This window comes from Bufo gargarizans, chromosome 4 (assembly GCF_014858855.1).
Source record: "Bufo gargarizans isolate SCDJY-AF-19 chromosome 4, ASM1485885v1, whole genome shotgun sequence".
In the NCBI taxonomy this organism is placed as follows: domain Eukaryota; kingdom Metazoa; phylum Chordata; class Amphibia; order Anura; family Bufonidae; genus Bufo; species Bufo gargarizans.
The window spans coordinates 199,507,800-199,522,998 of record NC_058083.1 but is presented as its reverse complement, the minus strand read 5'-3'; the positions used below and the strand labels follow the sequence as shown (position 1 = coordinate 199,522,998).

At 45.3% G+C, this 15,199-nt stretch overlaps 1 protein-coding gene across 1 annotated transcript in view; it reads left to right on the top strand.

Annotated features, from left to right (window-relative positions):
* DNAH8 (dynein axonemal heavy chain 8) overlaps positions 1–15,199 on the top strand; it is a 478,630-nt gene that overhangs the window by 404,523 nt on the left and 58,908 nt on the right. The window contains exons 73-76 of the mRNA XM_044291082.1: positions 113–284; positions 2,615–2,770; positions 5,695–5,850; positions 14,912–15,094. Of these exons, the coding sequence (XP_044147017.1) occupies positions 113–284; positions 2,615–2,770; positions 5,695–5,850; positions 14,912–15,094 (667 nt within the window). The remainder of the gene's footprint in view (positions 1–112; positions 285–2,614; positions 2,771–5,694; positions 5,851–14,911; positions 15,095–15,199) is intronic.

Below are 15,199 nucleotides of genomic sequence, written 5' to 3'. Positions count from 1 at the left end.
TAATCCAGCATTCAGAGTGTTTTCATCCACCGTCGGATTAGCAGAGTTACTTGACCATTGAGTGACAGATCATAGGAATTTATCTGATGTCCATGTGGGTTTATGCTTCTAGGCTCGCTGGTGATGTCCTCATAGTGTCCGCATTCCTCTCATATTGTGGACCTTTCAACCAAATATTCAGGAACCTCCTGCTAAAAGACATATGGGAAAAGGAACTGCAAAGAAGGAAGATCCCATTTTCAGAGAACCTGGGTATAGTGTCCATGTTAGCAGATGAGCCAATGGTAAGAAGAGGATTTCATTATAGTTTCATGCGGTTTTCATTTTCTTAAGAAGCTGAAATGTTTTATCCACATATGGCGGCAGGGAGTAGTGTGACACCAGCCTTATGGTTTCCTGAGGATGAAGTGTGTATACCACATATGGCGGCAGGGGGCAGTGTGACACCAGCCTTATGGTTTCCTGAGGATGAAGTGTGTATACCACATATGGCGGCAGGGGGCAGTGTGACACCAGCCTTATGGTTTCCTGAGGATGAAGTGTGTATACCACATATGGCAGCAGGGGGCAGTGTGACACCAGCCTTATGGTTTCCTGAGGATGAAGTGCGTATACCACATATGGCGGCAGGGGGCAGTGTGACACCAGCCTTATGGTTTCCTGAGGATGAAGTGTGTATACCAGAGATGGCAGGCAGGGGGCAGTGTGACACCAGCCTTATGGTTTCCTGAGGATGAAGTGTGTATACCAGAGATGGCAGGCAGGGGGCAGTGTGACACCAGCCTTATGGTTTCATGAGGATGAAGTGCATATACCAGAGATGGCAGGCAGGGGGCAGTGTGACACCAGCCTTATGGTTTCATGAGGATGAAGTGCGTATACCAGAGATGGCAGGCAGGGGGCAGTGTGACACCAGCCTTATGGTTTCATGAGGATGAAGTGCGTATACCAGAGATGGCAGGCAGGGGGCAGTGTGACACCAGACTTCTCTGCTGAAATCAGAGCAAGGCATTTCCATTTTGTATGTTACTCTGATGAAAGTCTCCGCATCATGTGATGCCAGTTATTATTATTATTATACTCACTTATATAGCGCTGACATATTCTGCAGCGCTTTACAGACATTAGCTTTAAGCTGTCCCCAGTGGAGCTCACAATCTAAGGTTCTCCTTTTTACTAGAAATAGATAGACAGACAGTATTGTGCACAATTTGTAGGCAGGTGTGGAACAAATGCTGCAAGGTAAGAATGCTTTTACAAATTTTTATCAATGCAGAAAAGAGAAATCTAAATCCAATCAGTATTTGGGGTGACCGTTCCAAATATTGATTGAATTGAGATTTCTCTTTTCATTCACTTTGCATTTTGTTAATTGATAAAAAAATAAAAGGGTTAATAGTTTTTTTTAACTTTGCATTTTTACTTTGCAGTATTTATTCACTGACAAAGTTTTGCACAGTACTGTATATAAGGTTGTCACACATTAGATAATAAGATAGTGCACTTACACTGTTGTGCCCGGTGTGGGATGTGTACAGTATCGGGCATTGCAACCACATTGTCAGTCCTGTCCATGTCCTATTTAGGCCGTTGTGTGTTTTGCGGTCTGCAAAACATGGGTGGTGTCCATTCCGCAATTTGCTTAACGGCACGGACAGCCTTTAATATAACTGCCTATTCTTGTCCACAAAACGGACAAGAACGGGACAGGTTATATTTTTTTTGCGGACCACGGAACGGAGCAACGGATGCGGACAGCACACGGAGTGCTGTCCGCATCTTTTGCAGCCCCATTGAAGTAAATGGATGCGCATCCGAGCCGCCAAAACAACGGCCGTGTGCATGAGGCCTTAATGTGAGACCGTAGAATCCAATCTATGTGAATAGGAAGGAGCTGTGATCCAGGCCCACAATTAGTATAGCTGCTCACAGACATTGCATCAGACAAAAGGAACAAAACTGCTGAAAATCTGCCGCGGTATGCTGAATGTAATATAAATATAGGTGATCACTAATAAAGGGAAACTCTGGGAAAAAGCATGGTACATCAGGTGAGTTCTGACCTGTAATCACGATATCTAATACCATTGCCGTGTCATGTAGAATTTGCTATTGCATATCAATAAACCAGGAATGCATTGTGTGACAACCCCAGGTCTTCGCAGCTCTGGGTATTCTGCAGTTGTCACTAAATCTCCTCCTCGTGATGTAAAGCTATTGCCACCCAGTCATCCTCCTTTAGGCGGATGGAGTTTGCCTGCGCAGGGCCTGCAGCACGCTGCACAGCGCACAGTCTGCAGCCTCTCCCGTGCCTTTTCATGTGTCTCCAGCATGCTGCTTACAATTTGGAAAGGCTAAGTAAAGGTGATGGATTGGAAATGTTGAGTTTCTCTTTAGGATTCCTTCAGTTTGTGTCATGGTCTGATGAGAGGCAATCACCCCGAGACAGCTGTCTGTCCGAGTACTGGCTTGGCTATAATCCTGAGTTATGTCTCAAGGCACTAGAGACGCAGCTTTCTGCTTTGCTGTTTTGCATATCATGGGGAGACAATAGCTTTACTTTCTTATATAAGTAGTGACGGTAATTTTCGTTTTGTGTATCTTGTATTTCTAGGTGAGCGAATGGATTCTTCAGGGTTTACCAGGAGATGATTTTTCCATCCAGAATGGTTTAATCATTACTAAATCGACCAGATATCCTCTCCTTATTGATCCGCAGAGTCTAGGGAAGACATGGATGAAGAACAAGGAGAAAATCAATGAACTCCAGGTGGTCACTATAAAGAAGTAAACTCTTTTCTATGCATCTTATGAATTAAAACAATGGCAGCATCTGCCGCAGCAATACTGACCGCAAACCTCTGGAAACTAATGGGAGTTATGCTCATGGTCTTCACTGTGTGTTTGTTGCTCTCCCGGTTGGGTTTTTAATTAATGAAGCAGTTCTAGGAAAATGTTCCAAAATGTGACCAAAATGCAAAAATTTTATGTGTAAATGTAAACTCTGAATAAGATTGAGCCGTGCACAAATCATGTTCTTGAATATTGTCACAGGAACTTCTCAGGGGTACGACCTGCAAGATCACTGTAGCTTGGATCTCAGTAACAGATTGTCTTGGAACACGTTAAACCAAGAGAATGGTTGAGCCATTTTCCAGTTTTTGATTTTCATTTTTTACTTCCTGGAGCAATAACTTTTTTAATTTTTCCATATAGCCATATGAGGATTTGTTTTCTGATTTTTAATATTGCATTCAATGTAGTGGGAAGCAGGAAAAAAAAATTCTATATGGGGTGGAATTGGAAAAAAACACAATTCTGCCATAGTTTTATGGGTTTTGTTTTTATGGCGTTCCCTATGAGGTAAAACTGACCTGTTAAATTAATTCTCCTTGTCAGTCTGATTAACGCGATACCACATTTATATCGTTTTTATTTTATTTTTAATACTTAAAAAATAAAAACTTTGAAAAACGTATTTGTTTTTTATGTCTATGGAGCTGTGTGAAGGCTCATTTTTTTGCACGTGATCAGTAGTTTGTATTGATACATTTGGAGCACCATTTGGGGTGTGTATGATGTTTTTCGATCGGTTTTATTGAATTGTTTGGGAGGTGAAGCAACCAAAAAACAGCAAATCGTCCAGATTTTTTTTTACTAGCGTGCTCGAAGCCCTTCTGGAAAAACCCTAAGGGCTCATGCACACGACCCTATGGCTTTTTTAGTATTTTGCAGAACGGAACAGCTGGCTCCTGATAGAACAGTCCGATGCTTGTCTGTTATGTGGACAATAATAGGACATGTTCTATCTTTGAACAGAACGTAAAAATGGTAATACGGAAACAAAAGGCATACGGAGTACCTTCCGTATATTTTTTTTTGCAGATCCATTGAAATGATGGGTTCCGTATACGGAACGCAAACTGAAAAATAAATAAAACATTTGTGTGCATGAGGCCTAAGACACAGCATCATTGCTGAGATCACGTCCACAGGACAGCCTATTTATTCCTGTATCCCAGAATCCACAGTAAAACAAAAATGCAATGGAAAAAAATGCATGGAAACTGCAATGAGGGAACACAGCTAAAATGCTAGGCATTGTTCCTATTGCATTTCCCTTTAGTTTTTCTAGAATTCAGCATCCAGGATGCATATAATAAAATAATCATGAAAAAACCATAATTGAACTCTCTTTATTTCTGTCAGATGCACCATTTGTTAAGATTTTTAGCTCAAAATGAGTATCCATAGCCTTTAAGTCTCCTTAGGGGACTTGAACATGCTATTGTCTGATTGCTTCCGCCATAGACTGCAATTGATTACTATTGCAGCTTACGGAAAATTCATTGTGTGCCTATGGAGCCCTGCCACAAATAGAGCTCCATGATAGGAACTTCTCAGTGGCAGGACTCGGAGCCTTCAGAAGGCCTGAGGCTGCCATAGCAACTGAACAGCTCCCTCGATCCTGGCCCAGGGGAGCCGTTTGGGCATGGTTGCAATTGACCATGGCACGATCTGTGTTTTCACTGATCAGGGACAATGCATCCGGGTGTCTGCCATGTAAAAAGTCAGGCACCTGGCAACTGTGACGCCCGCTCAGCAGGTGCCTTCTATAAAGTCCCTACTTGCACCGTACATGTGTAGTGCAGGTTGTCAGTTCCTCCAACAATGCCAGCCGCCATCTAGTTTCAGTTGTGGATCTACAGATTCCAGCTCTGTTTTTTTTTTTTATAGGCCCTGCAGTCGTGGAATCTGTGCCAGTATTTCAGCTTCCGATGTGTTGTTCAGGCCATGAGCTGGGAAGTGAAATAGAGCTCCTGTGCTGTCTGCACTGACTGGACAGAGCTCTGACAGTGCGTGGACCCAATGGCATATCAGGAGCTGACGCTACAGATTGCTCGTAAAAAAACAAAACAAAAAAAACGTGCAGGAATCTATGGAGTGGCAGGTAACGCCAGGTAAAGGTGTCTATTATTGTTGGAGGACATGACAAGTCCTCTTTCACATCAGTTTGTTCTGCGACACATGAGGGTGCTAGTGCACGTGCTGCAGAGCCGCGATAGCCGCTAATTGTCATGCTGCACCTGTACTTGCAGCTTGAACCATGATTGCAGCCTGCCACTTAGCCTCAGTATACGCGTAGTTTCCATGGCTCGGTCAAAAACGTGTACTAGCACCCTTGATTCTCTTATAGTAATTTGGCTTTCTTCTGTTTTTCGGCGCTGTATGAATTCTATCTGCTCAAGGAAAAACAATGAACATAAACAGTATTAGGCTCCATTCAGACGTCTGTATGAATGGTCCGGATCCGTTCCCCAATTATGCGGAACGGGTGCGGACCCATTCATTTTCAATAGGGCCGGAAAAGATGCAGACAGCACATAGTGTGCTGTCCGCATCCGCACTTCCGTTCCACGGCCCCGAACTTCCGGTCCGCGGCTCCGCAAAAAAAGAGAACATGTCCTATTCTTGTCCGCAATAGACAAGAACAAGAATATGCATTTTCTGTTATAGTGCCGGCCATGTGCGCATGGCCGATGTCAGTGTTTTGCGGATCCGCAAAACACTTTCGGACGCGTGAATGGACCCTTAACAGGCAAGTCATTGTAACCCAGCAGCAAGAACACTGTAACTGTAGCCCTCACTACTGTCATAACACCTGACCATAATCCATGCATCACTGTATTGCAGGTGACCTGCCTTAATCACAAGTATTTCCGCACTCACTTAGAGGACTGTCTGTCATTAGGAAGGCCTCTTCTCATTGAAGATATTGGAGAAGACCTGGATCCATCCTTGGATAATGTTTTAGAAAAAAACTTTATTAAATCCGGAAACTCCTTTAAGGTTTCAAGTTTTTCAGAACGTTATTTACATGTGTATTATACCGTATATTTCTTTATTTTGTAGCATGTTAACAATGACATAATTTTGCCATTTCTAAATTGCTATAGAGAAGCCTTTAAAAAAATGGCAAAAAAACCATACCTAGACCCAACTGATCCCCAAAAAGCCTCAAAAATTCCCAAAACAATTATTTTTTTTATATGTGGTGTTTTCTATCTTTTTACTGTAGGCTTTAAAGTAACATCTGGCCATAGAGTTCTTTTAACTAAAACTGTCAATGAAAACGCCACAAAAACAACGCAGTAATCTCTGTGTGTGTGAATTTAGCTTTCCTGATACAGTAGTAGAAGCATTTAGGAACCACAACAACTAAGTTACAGAGTGGAGACCATGTACAGTTACAGAGTGGAGGCCATGTACAGTTACAGAGTGGGGACCATGTACAGTTACAGAGTAGAGGCCATGTACAGTTACAGAGTGGGGACCATGTACAGTGACAGAGTGGAGGCCATGTACAGTTACAGAGTGGAGGCCATGTACAGTTACAGAGTGGGGACCATGTACAGTTACAGAGTGGAGACCATGTACAGTTACAGAGTGGGGACCATGTACAGTGACAGAGTGGAGGCCATGTACAGTTACAGAGTGGAGGCCATGTACAGTTACAGAGTGGGGACCATGTACAGTTACAGAGTGGAGACCATGTACAGTTACAGAGTGGGGGCCATGTACAGTTACAGAGTGGAGACCATGTACAGTTACAGAGTGGAGGCCATGTACAGTTACAGAGTGGAGACCATGTACAGTTACAGAGTGGAGGCCATGTACAGTTACAGAGTGGAGACCATGTACAGTTACAGAGTGGAGACCATGTACAGTTACAGAGTGGAGGCCATGTACAGTTACAGAGTGGAGGCCATGTACAGTTACAGAGAGGAGACCATGTACAGTTACAGAGTGGAGACCATGTACAGTTACAGAGTGGAGACCATGTACAGTTACAGAGAGGAGACCATGTACAGTTACAGAGTGGAGACCATGTACAGTTACAGAGTGGAGGCCATGTACAGTTACAGAGAGGAGACCATGTACAGTTACAGAGTGGAGACCATGTACAGTTACAGAGTGGGGACCATGTACAGTTACAGAGTGGAGACCATGTACAGTTACAGAGTGGAGGCCATGTACAGTTACAGAGTGGAGACCATGTACAGTTACAGAGTGGAGGCCATGTACAGTTACAGAGTGGAGGCCATGTACAGTTACAGAGAGGAGACCATGTACAGTTACAGAGTGGAGACCATGTACAGTTACAGAGTGGAGGCCATGTACAGTTACAGAGAGGAGACCATGTACAGTTACAGAGTGGAGACCATGTACAGTTACAGAGTGGAGACCATGTACAGTTACAGAGTGGGGACCATGTACAGTTACAGAGAGGAGGCCATGTACAGTTACAGAGAGGAGGCCATGTACAGTTACAGAGAGGAGGCCATGTACAGTTACAGAGTGGAGACCATGTACAGTTACAGAGTGGAGACCATGTACAGTTACAGAGTGGGGACCATGTACAGTTACAGAGAGGAGGCCATGTACAGTTAGAGTGGAGACCATGTACAGTTACAGAGTGGAGGCCATGTACAGTTACAGAGTGGAGGCCATGTACAGTTACAGAGTGGAGACCATGTACAGTTACAGAGTGGAGACCATGTACAGTTACAGAGTGGAGACCATGTACAGTTACAGAGTGGAGACCATGTACAGTTACAGAGTGGAGACCATGTACAGTTACAGAGTGGAGACCATGTACAGTTACAGAGTGGAGGCCATGTACAGTTACAGAGTGGGGGCCATGTACAGTTACAGAGTGGAGACCATGTACAGTTACAGAGTGGAGGCCATGTACAGTTACAGAGTGGGGACCAAGTACAGTTACAGAGTGGAGGCCATGTACAGTTACAGAGAGGAGACCATGTACAGTTACAGAGTGGAGACCATGTACAGTTACAGAGTGGAGACCATGTACAGTTACAGAGAGGAGACCATGTACAGTTACAGAGTGGAGGCCATGTACAGTTACAGAGTGGGGACCAAGTACAGTTACAGAGTGGAGGCCATGTACAGTTACAGAGAGGAGACCATGTACAGTTACAGAGAGGAGACAATGTACAGTTACAGAGTGGAGGCCATGTACAGTTACAGAGTGGGGGCCATGTACAGTTACAGAGTGGAGACCATGTACAGTTACAGAGTGGAGGCCATGTACAGTTACAGAGTGGAGGCCATGTACAGTTACAGAGTGGAGGCCATGTACAGTTACAGAGTGGAGGCCATGTACAGTTACAGAGAGGAGGCCATGTACAGTTACAGAGTGGAGGCCATGTACAGTTACAGAGTGGAGACCATGTACAGTTACAGAGTGGAGACCATGTACAGTTACAGAGTGGAGACCATGTACAGTTACAGAGTGGAGACCATGTACAGTTACAGAGTGGAGACCATGTACAGTTACAGAGTGGAGACCATGTACAGTTACAGAGTGGAGGCCATGTACAGTTACAGAGTGGAGGCCATGTACAGTTACAGAGTGGAGGCCATGTACAGTTACAGAGTGGGGGCCATGTACAGTTACAGAGTGGAGACCATGTACAGTTACAGAGTGGAGGCCATGTACAGTTACAGAGTGGAGGCCATGTACAGTTACAGAGTGGAGGCCATGTACAGTTACAGAGTGGGAGCCATGTACAGTTACAGAGTGGAGACCATGTACAGTTACAGAGTGGAGACCATGTACAGTTACAGAGAGGAGACCATGTACAGTTACAGAGTGGAGGCCATGTACAGTTACAGAGTGGAGGCCATGTACAGTTACAGAGTGGAGACCATGTACAGTTACAGAGTGGAGACCATGTACAGTTACAGAGTGGAGACCATGTACAGTTACAGAGTGGAGACCATGTACAGTTACAGAGTGGAGGCCATGTACAGTTACAGAGTGGAGGCCATGTACAGCTACAGAGTGGAGGCCATGTACAGTTACAGAGTGGAGGCCATGTACAGTTACAGAGAGGAGACCATGTACAGTTACAGAGTGGAGGCCATGTACAGTTACAGAGTGGAGACCATGTACAGTTACAGAGTGGAGACCATGTACAGTGACAGAGTGGAGGCCATGTACAGTGACAGAGTGGAGGCCATGTACAGTGACAGAGTGGAGGCCATGTACAGTTACAGAGTGTGGACCATGTACAGTTACAGAGTGGAGGCCATGTACAGTTACAGAGTGGAGACCATGTACAGTTACAGAGTGGAGACCATGTACAGTGACAGAGTGGAGGCCATGTACAGTGACAGAGTGGAGGCCATGTACAGTTAGAGTGGAGGCCATGTACAGTTAGAGTGGAGGCCATGTACAGTTAGAGTGGAGGCCATGTACAGTTACAGAGTGGAGGCCATGTACAGTTACAGAGTGGAGACCATGTACAGTTACAGAGTGGAGGCCATGTACAGTTACAGAGTGGAGGCCATGTACAGTTACAGAGTGGAGGCCATGTACAGTTACAGAGTGTAGACTATGTACAGTTACAGAGTGGAGGCCATGTACAGTTACAGAGTGGAGACCATGTACAGTTACAGAGTGGAGACCATGGGCTGTGGAGCAACCAATGATCTGCTGACTCCATAACGGCAAAGTCCAGACCTCCTCTGTCATTAACATCAGCACAAAACCTGTTCCTGGAGCTTCATGGCCACTGCATGCCAGCCTTACATCACCAAGCACAATGCCAGTCCGTGGGATGTAGTGGTGTAAAGCATCCCGTCACTGGACTCTGGAGCAGTGGAAACATGTGCTGTGGGGCAACCAATCATTTAACAAATCACCTGACCCAAGAGAGAGTCACAAGGACCACCCCATAAATGCACACCCGACAATGATTCAATATTAAAATATATATATAAAGTTTATTAGACACACCAACAGACACATTAAAGATTGTATACAATTAGATTAAAGTGTGGTATGCAATATAATATATGTAACCGACACACACAGGTCCACTGAGTTGCCACAAAGTAGGCGCATGCACTATAAACCAGCATATACAAATCCAATACATAACATGAAGCAAATGTGAAGTAAGGTAAGACCGCTAAAAATGGGAGCGGACCATGATAAGGTCAGATATCAAGAGCCAAACCTACATCGACCTGGAAGCATGAGAAGTGCCCAACGCGTATCGCCGGAGCAATCCGGCTTCCTCAGGGGTAAAGAGCTGCATGTAGGGGTATCACATAATATAGGGTAAAGAATAAGGTACAATTAATTTCACCTGTGCAGCAGGGATGATGTGGGCGGTGTGGAGGCATATCAAACAGTACATGTCCGGGAACCGGAAGTGTGGAAGTCACATGATCGGCAGGTGGAACGCATATGCATTCCACCTGTCAAATCACATCCATATTGCATGAATGTACATGAAAGGGGGGGGGGGGGCAATGGAATAAAACACCATCCAATATGATAAACATCTATATCTATAGAAGTAATGTGGAGCACTGAAGCAGCAGCGATATCAGCAGGGCTGGTTAGCATATAGAGTAAGGTATCGCAAACCAATCATTGTTACTATGGCACAAGAGTGTTGGGCAAAGGTGGCACCCTGCATGTTGCCTACAGTACCTGGATTTCAGCAAAGCTTTTCATAATATGCCACATAGTTATGGATAGTTCAGTGGACCCCTGGATAGTTCAGTGGACCCCTGGATAGTTAAGTGGATCCCTGGATAGTTCAGTAGATTCCTGGATAGTTCAGTAGACCCCTGGATAGTTCAGTGGATCCCTGGATAGTTCAGTAGATCCCTGGATAGTTCAGTGGATCCCTGGATAGTTCAGTGGACCCCTGGATAGTTCAGTAGATCCCTGGATAGTTCAGTGGATCCCTGGATAGTTCAGTGGACCCCTGGATAGTTCAGTGGACCCCTGGATAGTTCAGTAGACCCCTGGATAGTTCAGTGGATCCCTGGATAGTTCAGTGGATCCCTGGATAGTTCAGTGGACCCCTGGATAGTTCAGTGGACCCCTGGATAGTTCAGTAGATTCCTGGATAGTTCAGTGGACGCCTGGATAGTTCATTGGATCCCTGGATAGTTCAGTGGATCCCTGGATAGTTTAGTGGACCCCTGGATAGTTTAGTGGACCCCTGGATAGTTCAGTGGGTCCCTGGATAGTTCAGTGGACCCCTGGATAGTTCAGTGGACCCCTGGATAGTTCAGTGGATCCCTGGATAGTTCAGTGGACCCCTGGATAGTTCAGTGGAACCCCGGATAGTTCAGTGGACCCCTGGATAGTTCAGTGGGTCCCTGGATAGTTCAGTGGACCCCTGGATAGTTCAGTGGACCCCTGGATAGTTCAGTGGATCCCTGGATAGTTCAGTGGACCCCTGGATAGTTCAGTGGGTCCCTGGATAGTTCAGTGGGTCCCTGGATAGTTCAGTAGATTCCTGGATAGTTCAGTGGACGCCTGGATAGTTCATTGGATCCCTGGATAGTTCAGTGGATCCCTGGATAGTTTAGTGGACCCCTGGATAGTTTAGTGGACCCCTGGATAGTTCAGTGGACCCCTGGATAGTTCAGTGGACCCCTGGATAGTTCAGTAGGTCCCTGGATAGTTCAGTGGACCCCTGGATAGTTCAGTGGACCCCTGGATAGTTCAGCAGATCCCTGGATAGTTCAGCGGACCCCTGGATAGTTCAGTGGATCCCTGGATAGTTTAGTGGATCCCTGGATAGTTCAGTAGATTCTTGGATAGTTCAGTGGATCCCTGGATAGTTCAGTGGACCCCTGGATAGTTCAGTGGACCCCTGGATAGTTCAGCAGATCCCTGGATAGTTTAGTGGATCCCTGGATAGTTCAGTAGATTCTTGGATAGTTCAGTGGATCCCTGGATAGTTCAGTGGACCCCTGGATAGTTCAGTGGGTCCCTGGATAGTTCAGTGGACCCCTGGATAGTTCAGTGGGTCCCTGGATAGTTCAGTGGACCCCTGGATAGTTCAGTGGACCCCTGGATAGTTCAGCAGATCCCTGGATAGTTTAGTGGATCCCTGGATAGTTCAGTAGATTCTTGGATAGTTCAGTGGATCCCTGGATAGTTCAGTGGACCCCTGGATAGTTCAGCAGATCCCTGGATAGTTTAGTGGATCCCTGGATAGTTCAGTAGATTCTTGGATAGTTCAGTGGATCCCTGGATAGTTCAGTGGACCCCTGGATAGTTCAGTGGACCCCTGGATAGTTCAGCAGATCCCTGGATAGTTTAGTGGATCCCTGGATAGTTCAGTAGATTCTTGGATAGTTCAGTGGATCCCTGGATAGTTCAGTGGACCCCTGGATAGTTCAGTGGACCCCTGGATAGTTCAGTGGACCCCTGGATAGTTCAGTGGACCCTTGGATAGTTCAGTGGACCCCTGGATAGTTCAGCGGATCCCTGGATAGTTCAGTAGATTCTTGGATAGTTCAGCGGATCCCTGGATAGTTTAGTGGATCCCTGGATAGTTCAGTAGATTCTTGGATAGTTCAGTGGATCCCTGGATAGTTCAGTGGGTCCACCGTCCGCTGATGTATAGACACCTGAGAGTTGTTAATGGGGTACATTCCAAAGAGAGACAGGTTACAAGTGGTGACCTCAAGGCTCTGTCCTGTGCCCTATTATTTTTAATATTATTGTAGATGATATGTGAGGAGGTTTGGTAGACAGGTAGGTTTGTAACAGGGTATTCCTGGAGGGATTAGTAGCATGGCAAGATTTACCTTCTCTGGATAAATGGTCCAAACAATGGAAACTGCAATTCAGTGTTTCCAAATGTAAAGTAATGCACTTGGGGAGAAAGAACCCTTTATCTGACTATTATATCAGCAGCTCTGTGTTAAGGTCCCTTTACATGTGATGACAGAGCAGCAGAATCTCTGGAAGGACGAGTCTGCTCGCTGGTGAAGGAGACCACTGCATTCACAGTATAGGGAGGAGCGATCGCTAATGTCATTGCTCGTCCCCATACTGACTCGTTTTTTGCTGGCAGCAGATACTGTTTACACAGCACAATCTCTTGCCAGTAAACAATCATTTTTGTGTGCGCACAAGTGATCGAATTACCCGATAAACAAATGTTTTGCTTGTTCATCTGGTAATTGGCGGTACATTTACACCTCCAGATCATCGCTAACGAGCATTACTACGAACACTCGTTAGCGATTATCTTTGGGATTCTCAACCAGTGCAAAGGGCTCTTTAGCGAGGACTTCAGAAGAGAAGAATCTAGAGGTCCTGATATCAGACAGCTTTAGGCCTCTTGCACACGAACATGTGCGCCCCGTTGCCGTATTGCGGACCGCATTCACGGATGCGAACCCATTCACTTCAATGGGTCCACAAATCCAGAGATGCGGAATGGTGTGGAACGGAAGCACGGAACGGAACCCTACGGAATGCTTCCGTGGGGTTTTGTCGCGTACTTCCGTTTCGCAAAAAGATAGAACATGTGCTATCTTTTTGCGGAAAGTCCGGATCACAGACCCATTAAAGTGAATGGGTCCGCGATCCGCTGCAGCTGCCCCACGGACTGTGCTCGTGCATTGCAGCTCGCATTTTGCGGGCCGCAGCACAACAACGGGGCGCACACATTTGTGTGCAAGAGGCCTTAAAATGAGGGCACAGGGTAGGCGGGTGGTTGTATAACCAGTAGGAAGAGACAGATAATGACCCTGCTGTATAGAGCGCGAGGGAGACCATATCTGGAATACTGGGTCCAGTTCTGGAGACCTCACCAACAAAAAGACAGATAAAATGGAACAGATGCAGAGACAACTAAAAAAATTATGGAGGGTCTGAAGCATTAAACATATCAGGAGAAATGTAAAGAATTTAATCTTATTAGCCTTGCGGAAAGAAAAGAAAGGGGGGACATGATCGAAACCTTTAAATAACAGAACAAGGGGGCACAATAAAAAATTTGTTGGGGGGAAGATTAGAACCAATGTTCTGCGGCTGCATCTCCACTGGTCCCTATTATAGTGAATGGGGCCGGAAGGAGCCCTACAAACCTCTGGCAATGCTGGACCACATAGGTCCATCAAATATGGTTGGGAAATCGACATTAAGGGAATGATGTGAAGATGCCTGGGATAAACTCGTCTGTCCTAAGAGAGATAAGAATAAATAGACGGGCAGACTAGATGGACCGGGGGGGGGGTTCTGCCGTCAGCTTTTATGTCTATCTGGCTGCATTGTGCCAGCTATACAGTGCACAAAGAAGCCATCTCCAAAAAGGCATGGTTGGGGGAGTCTGGTGTGGGAGAACATGGCCAGCCCCACAGAGCCCTGACCTCTACCCCATCCAACACATTTGGGATGAACTAAAACAGAACCAGGCCCTATTCATCATCAGGGTCTGACCTCACAAATGCTTTTCTGGATGAAGGGGCAAAAATTCCCACAGACACACTCCAAAATCTTGTAGAAAGCCTCCTCTAAAGAACACAGGGGTCACCTCCATGCCTATGGATTTATAATGGATGTCATAGAACCTCTTGGAGGTGTAATTTGCATGGTCTCCATACTTTTTGGTCATTTTCATACTATCCACAAGCAGTGTGTAGGTTCAGATCGCTGGACAATCAATGATGTGCCTGTGTTAGGGCCTTCTTAAAGCTTAATTCTCCAGCTCTTTTTTATGTTTTTGCTCATAGATCCATTAAGGTTCTCATTCATAATTGGCAAAGCTTAGTGTAAAAAATATATGGTATCATTAAAAAAAGGATCAATAATCACATCCCTTCTTTTAAACTTTGAGATCAATAGAGAACAGACTGGAACATTGATGCCATTATTCATGTGTTGTTGTTGCTGCTGACTTATTGGATGGGGGCGATAATTCTATCCACAAGGAAAGGGAAGATCATCAGTCAGCATCGGCTTCACCGAGTGTCTCTATTGTACAGTGAATTATTAGTGTGTGATATCATTGTTCAGCTTAATTATTACTTACATCAGTATTTCCTTGCTATGCAGGTGAAAGTAGGAGAGAAAGAAGTTGATGTAATGGACAAGTTCAGGCTCTACATAACCACCAAGCTGCCAAATCCTGTCTTCACGCCTGAAATCAATGCAAAGGCTGCACTAATTGACTTCACTGTTACAATGAAAGGACTGGAGAAGGAGCTGCTGGGCAGAGTCATCCTGGCTGAGAAGCAGGTAACGGGTCTGTCCAGCATCTCCCACTAAGGATGTATTGATATGTGACCTTATTCACTAATCCACAAAAGATAATGACGTCACTGTACAAGAATAATAAACACA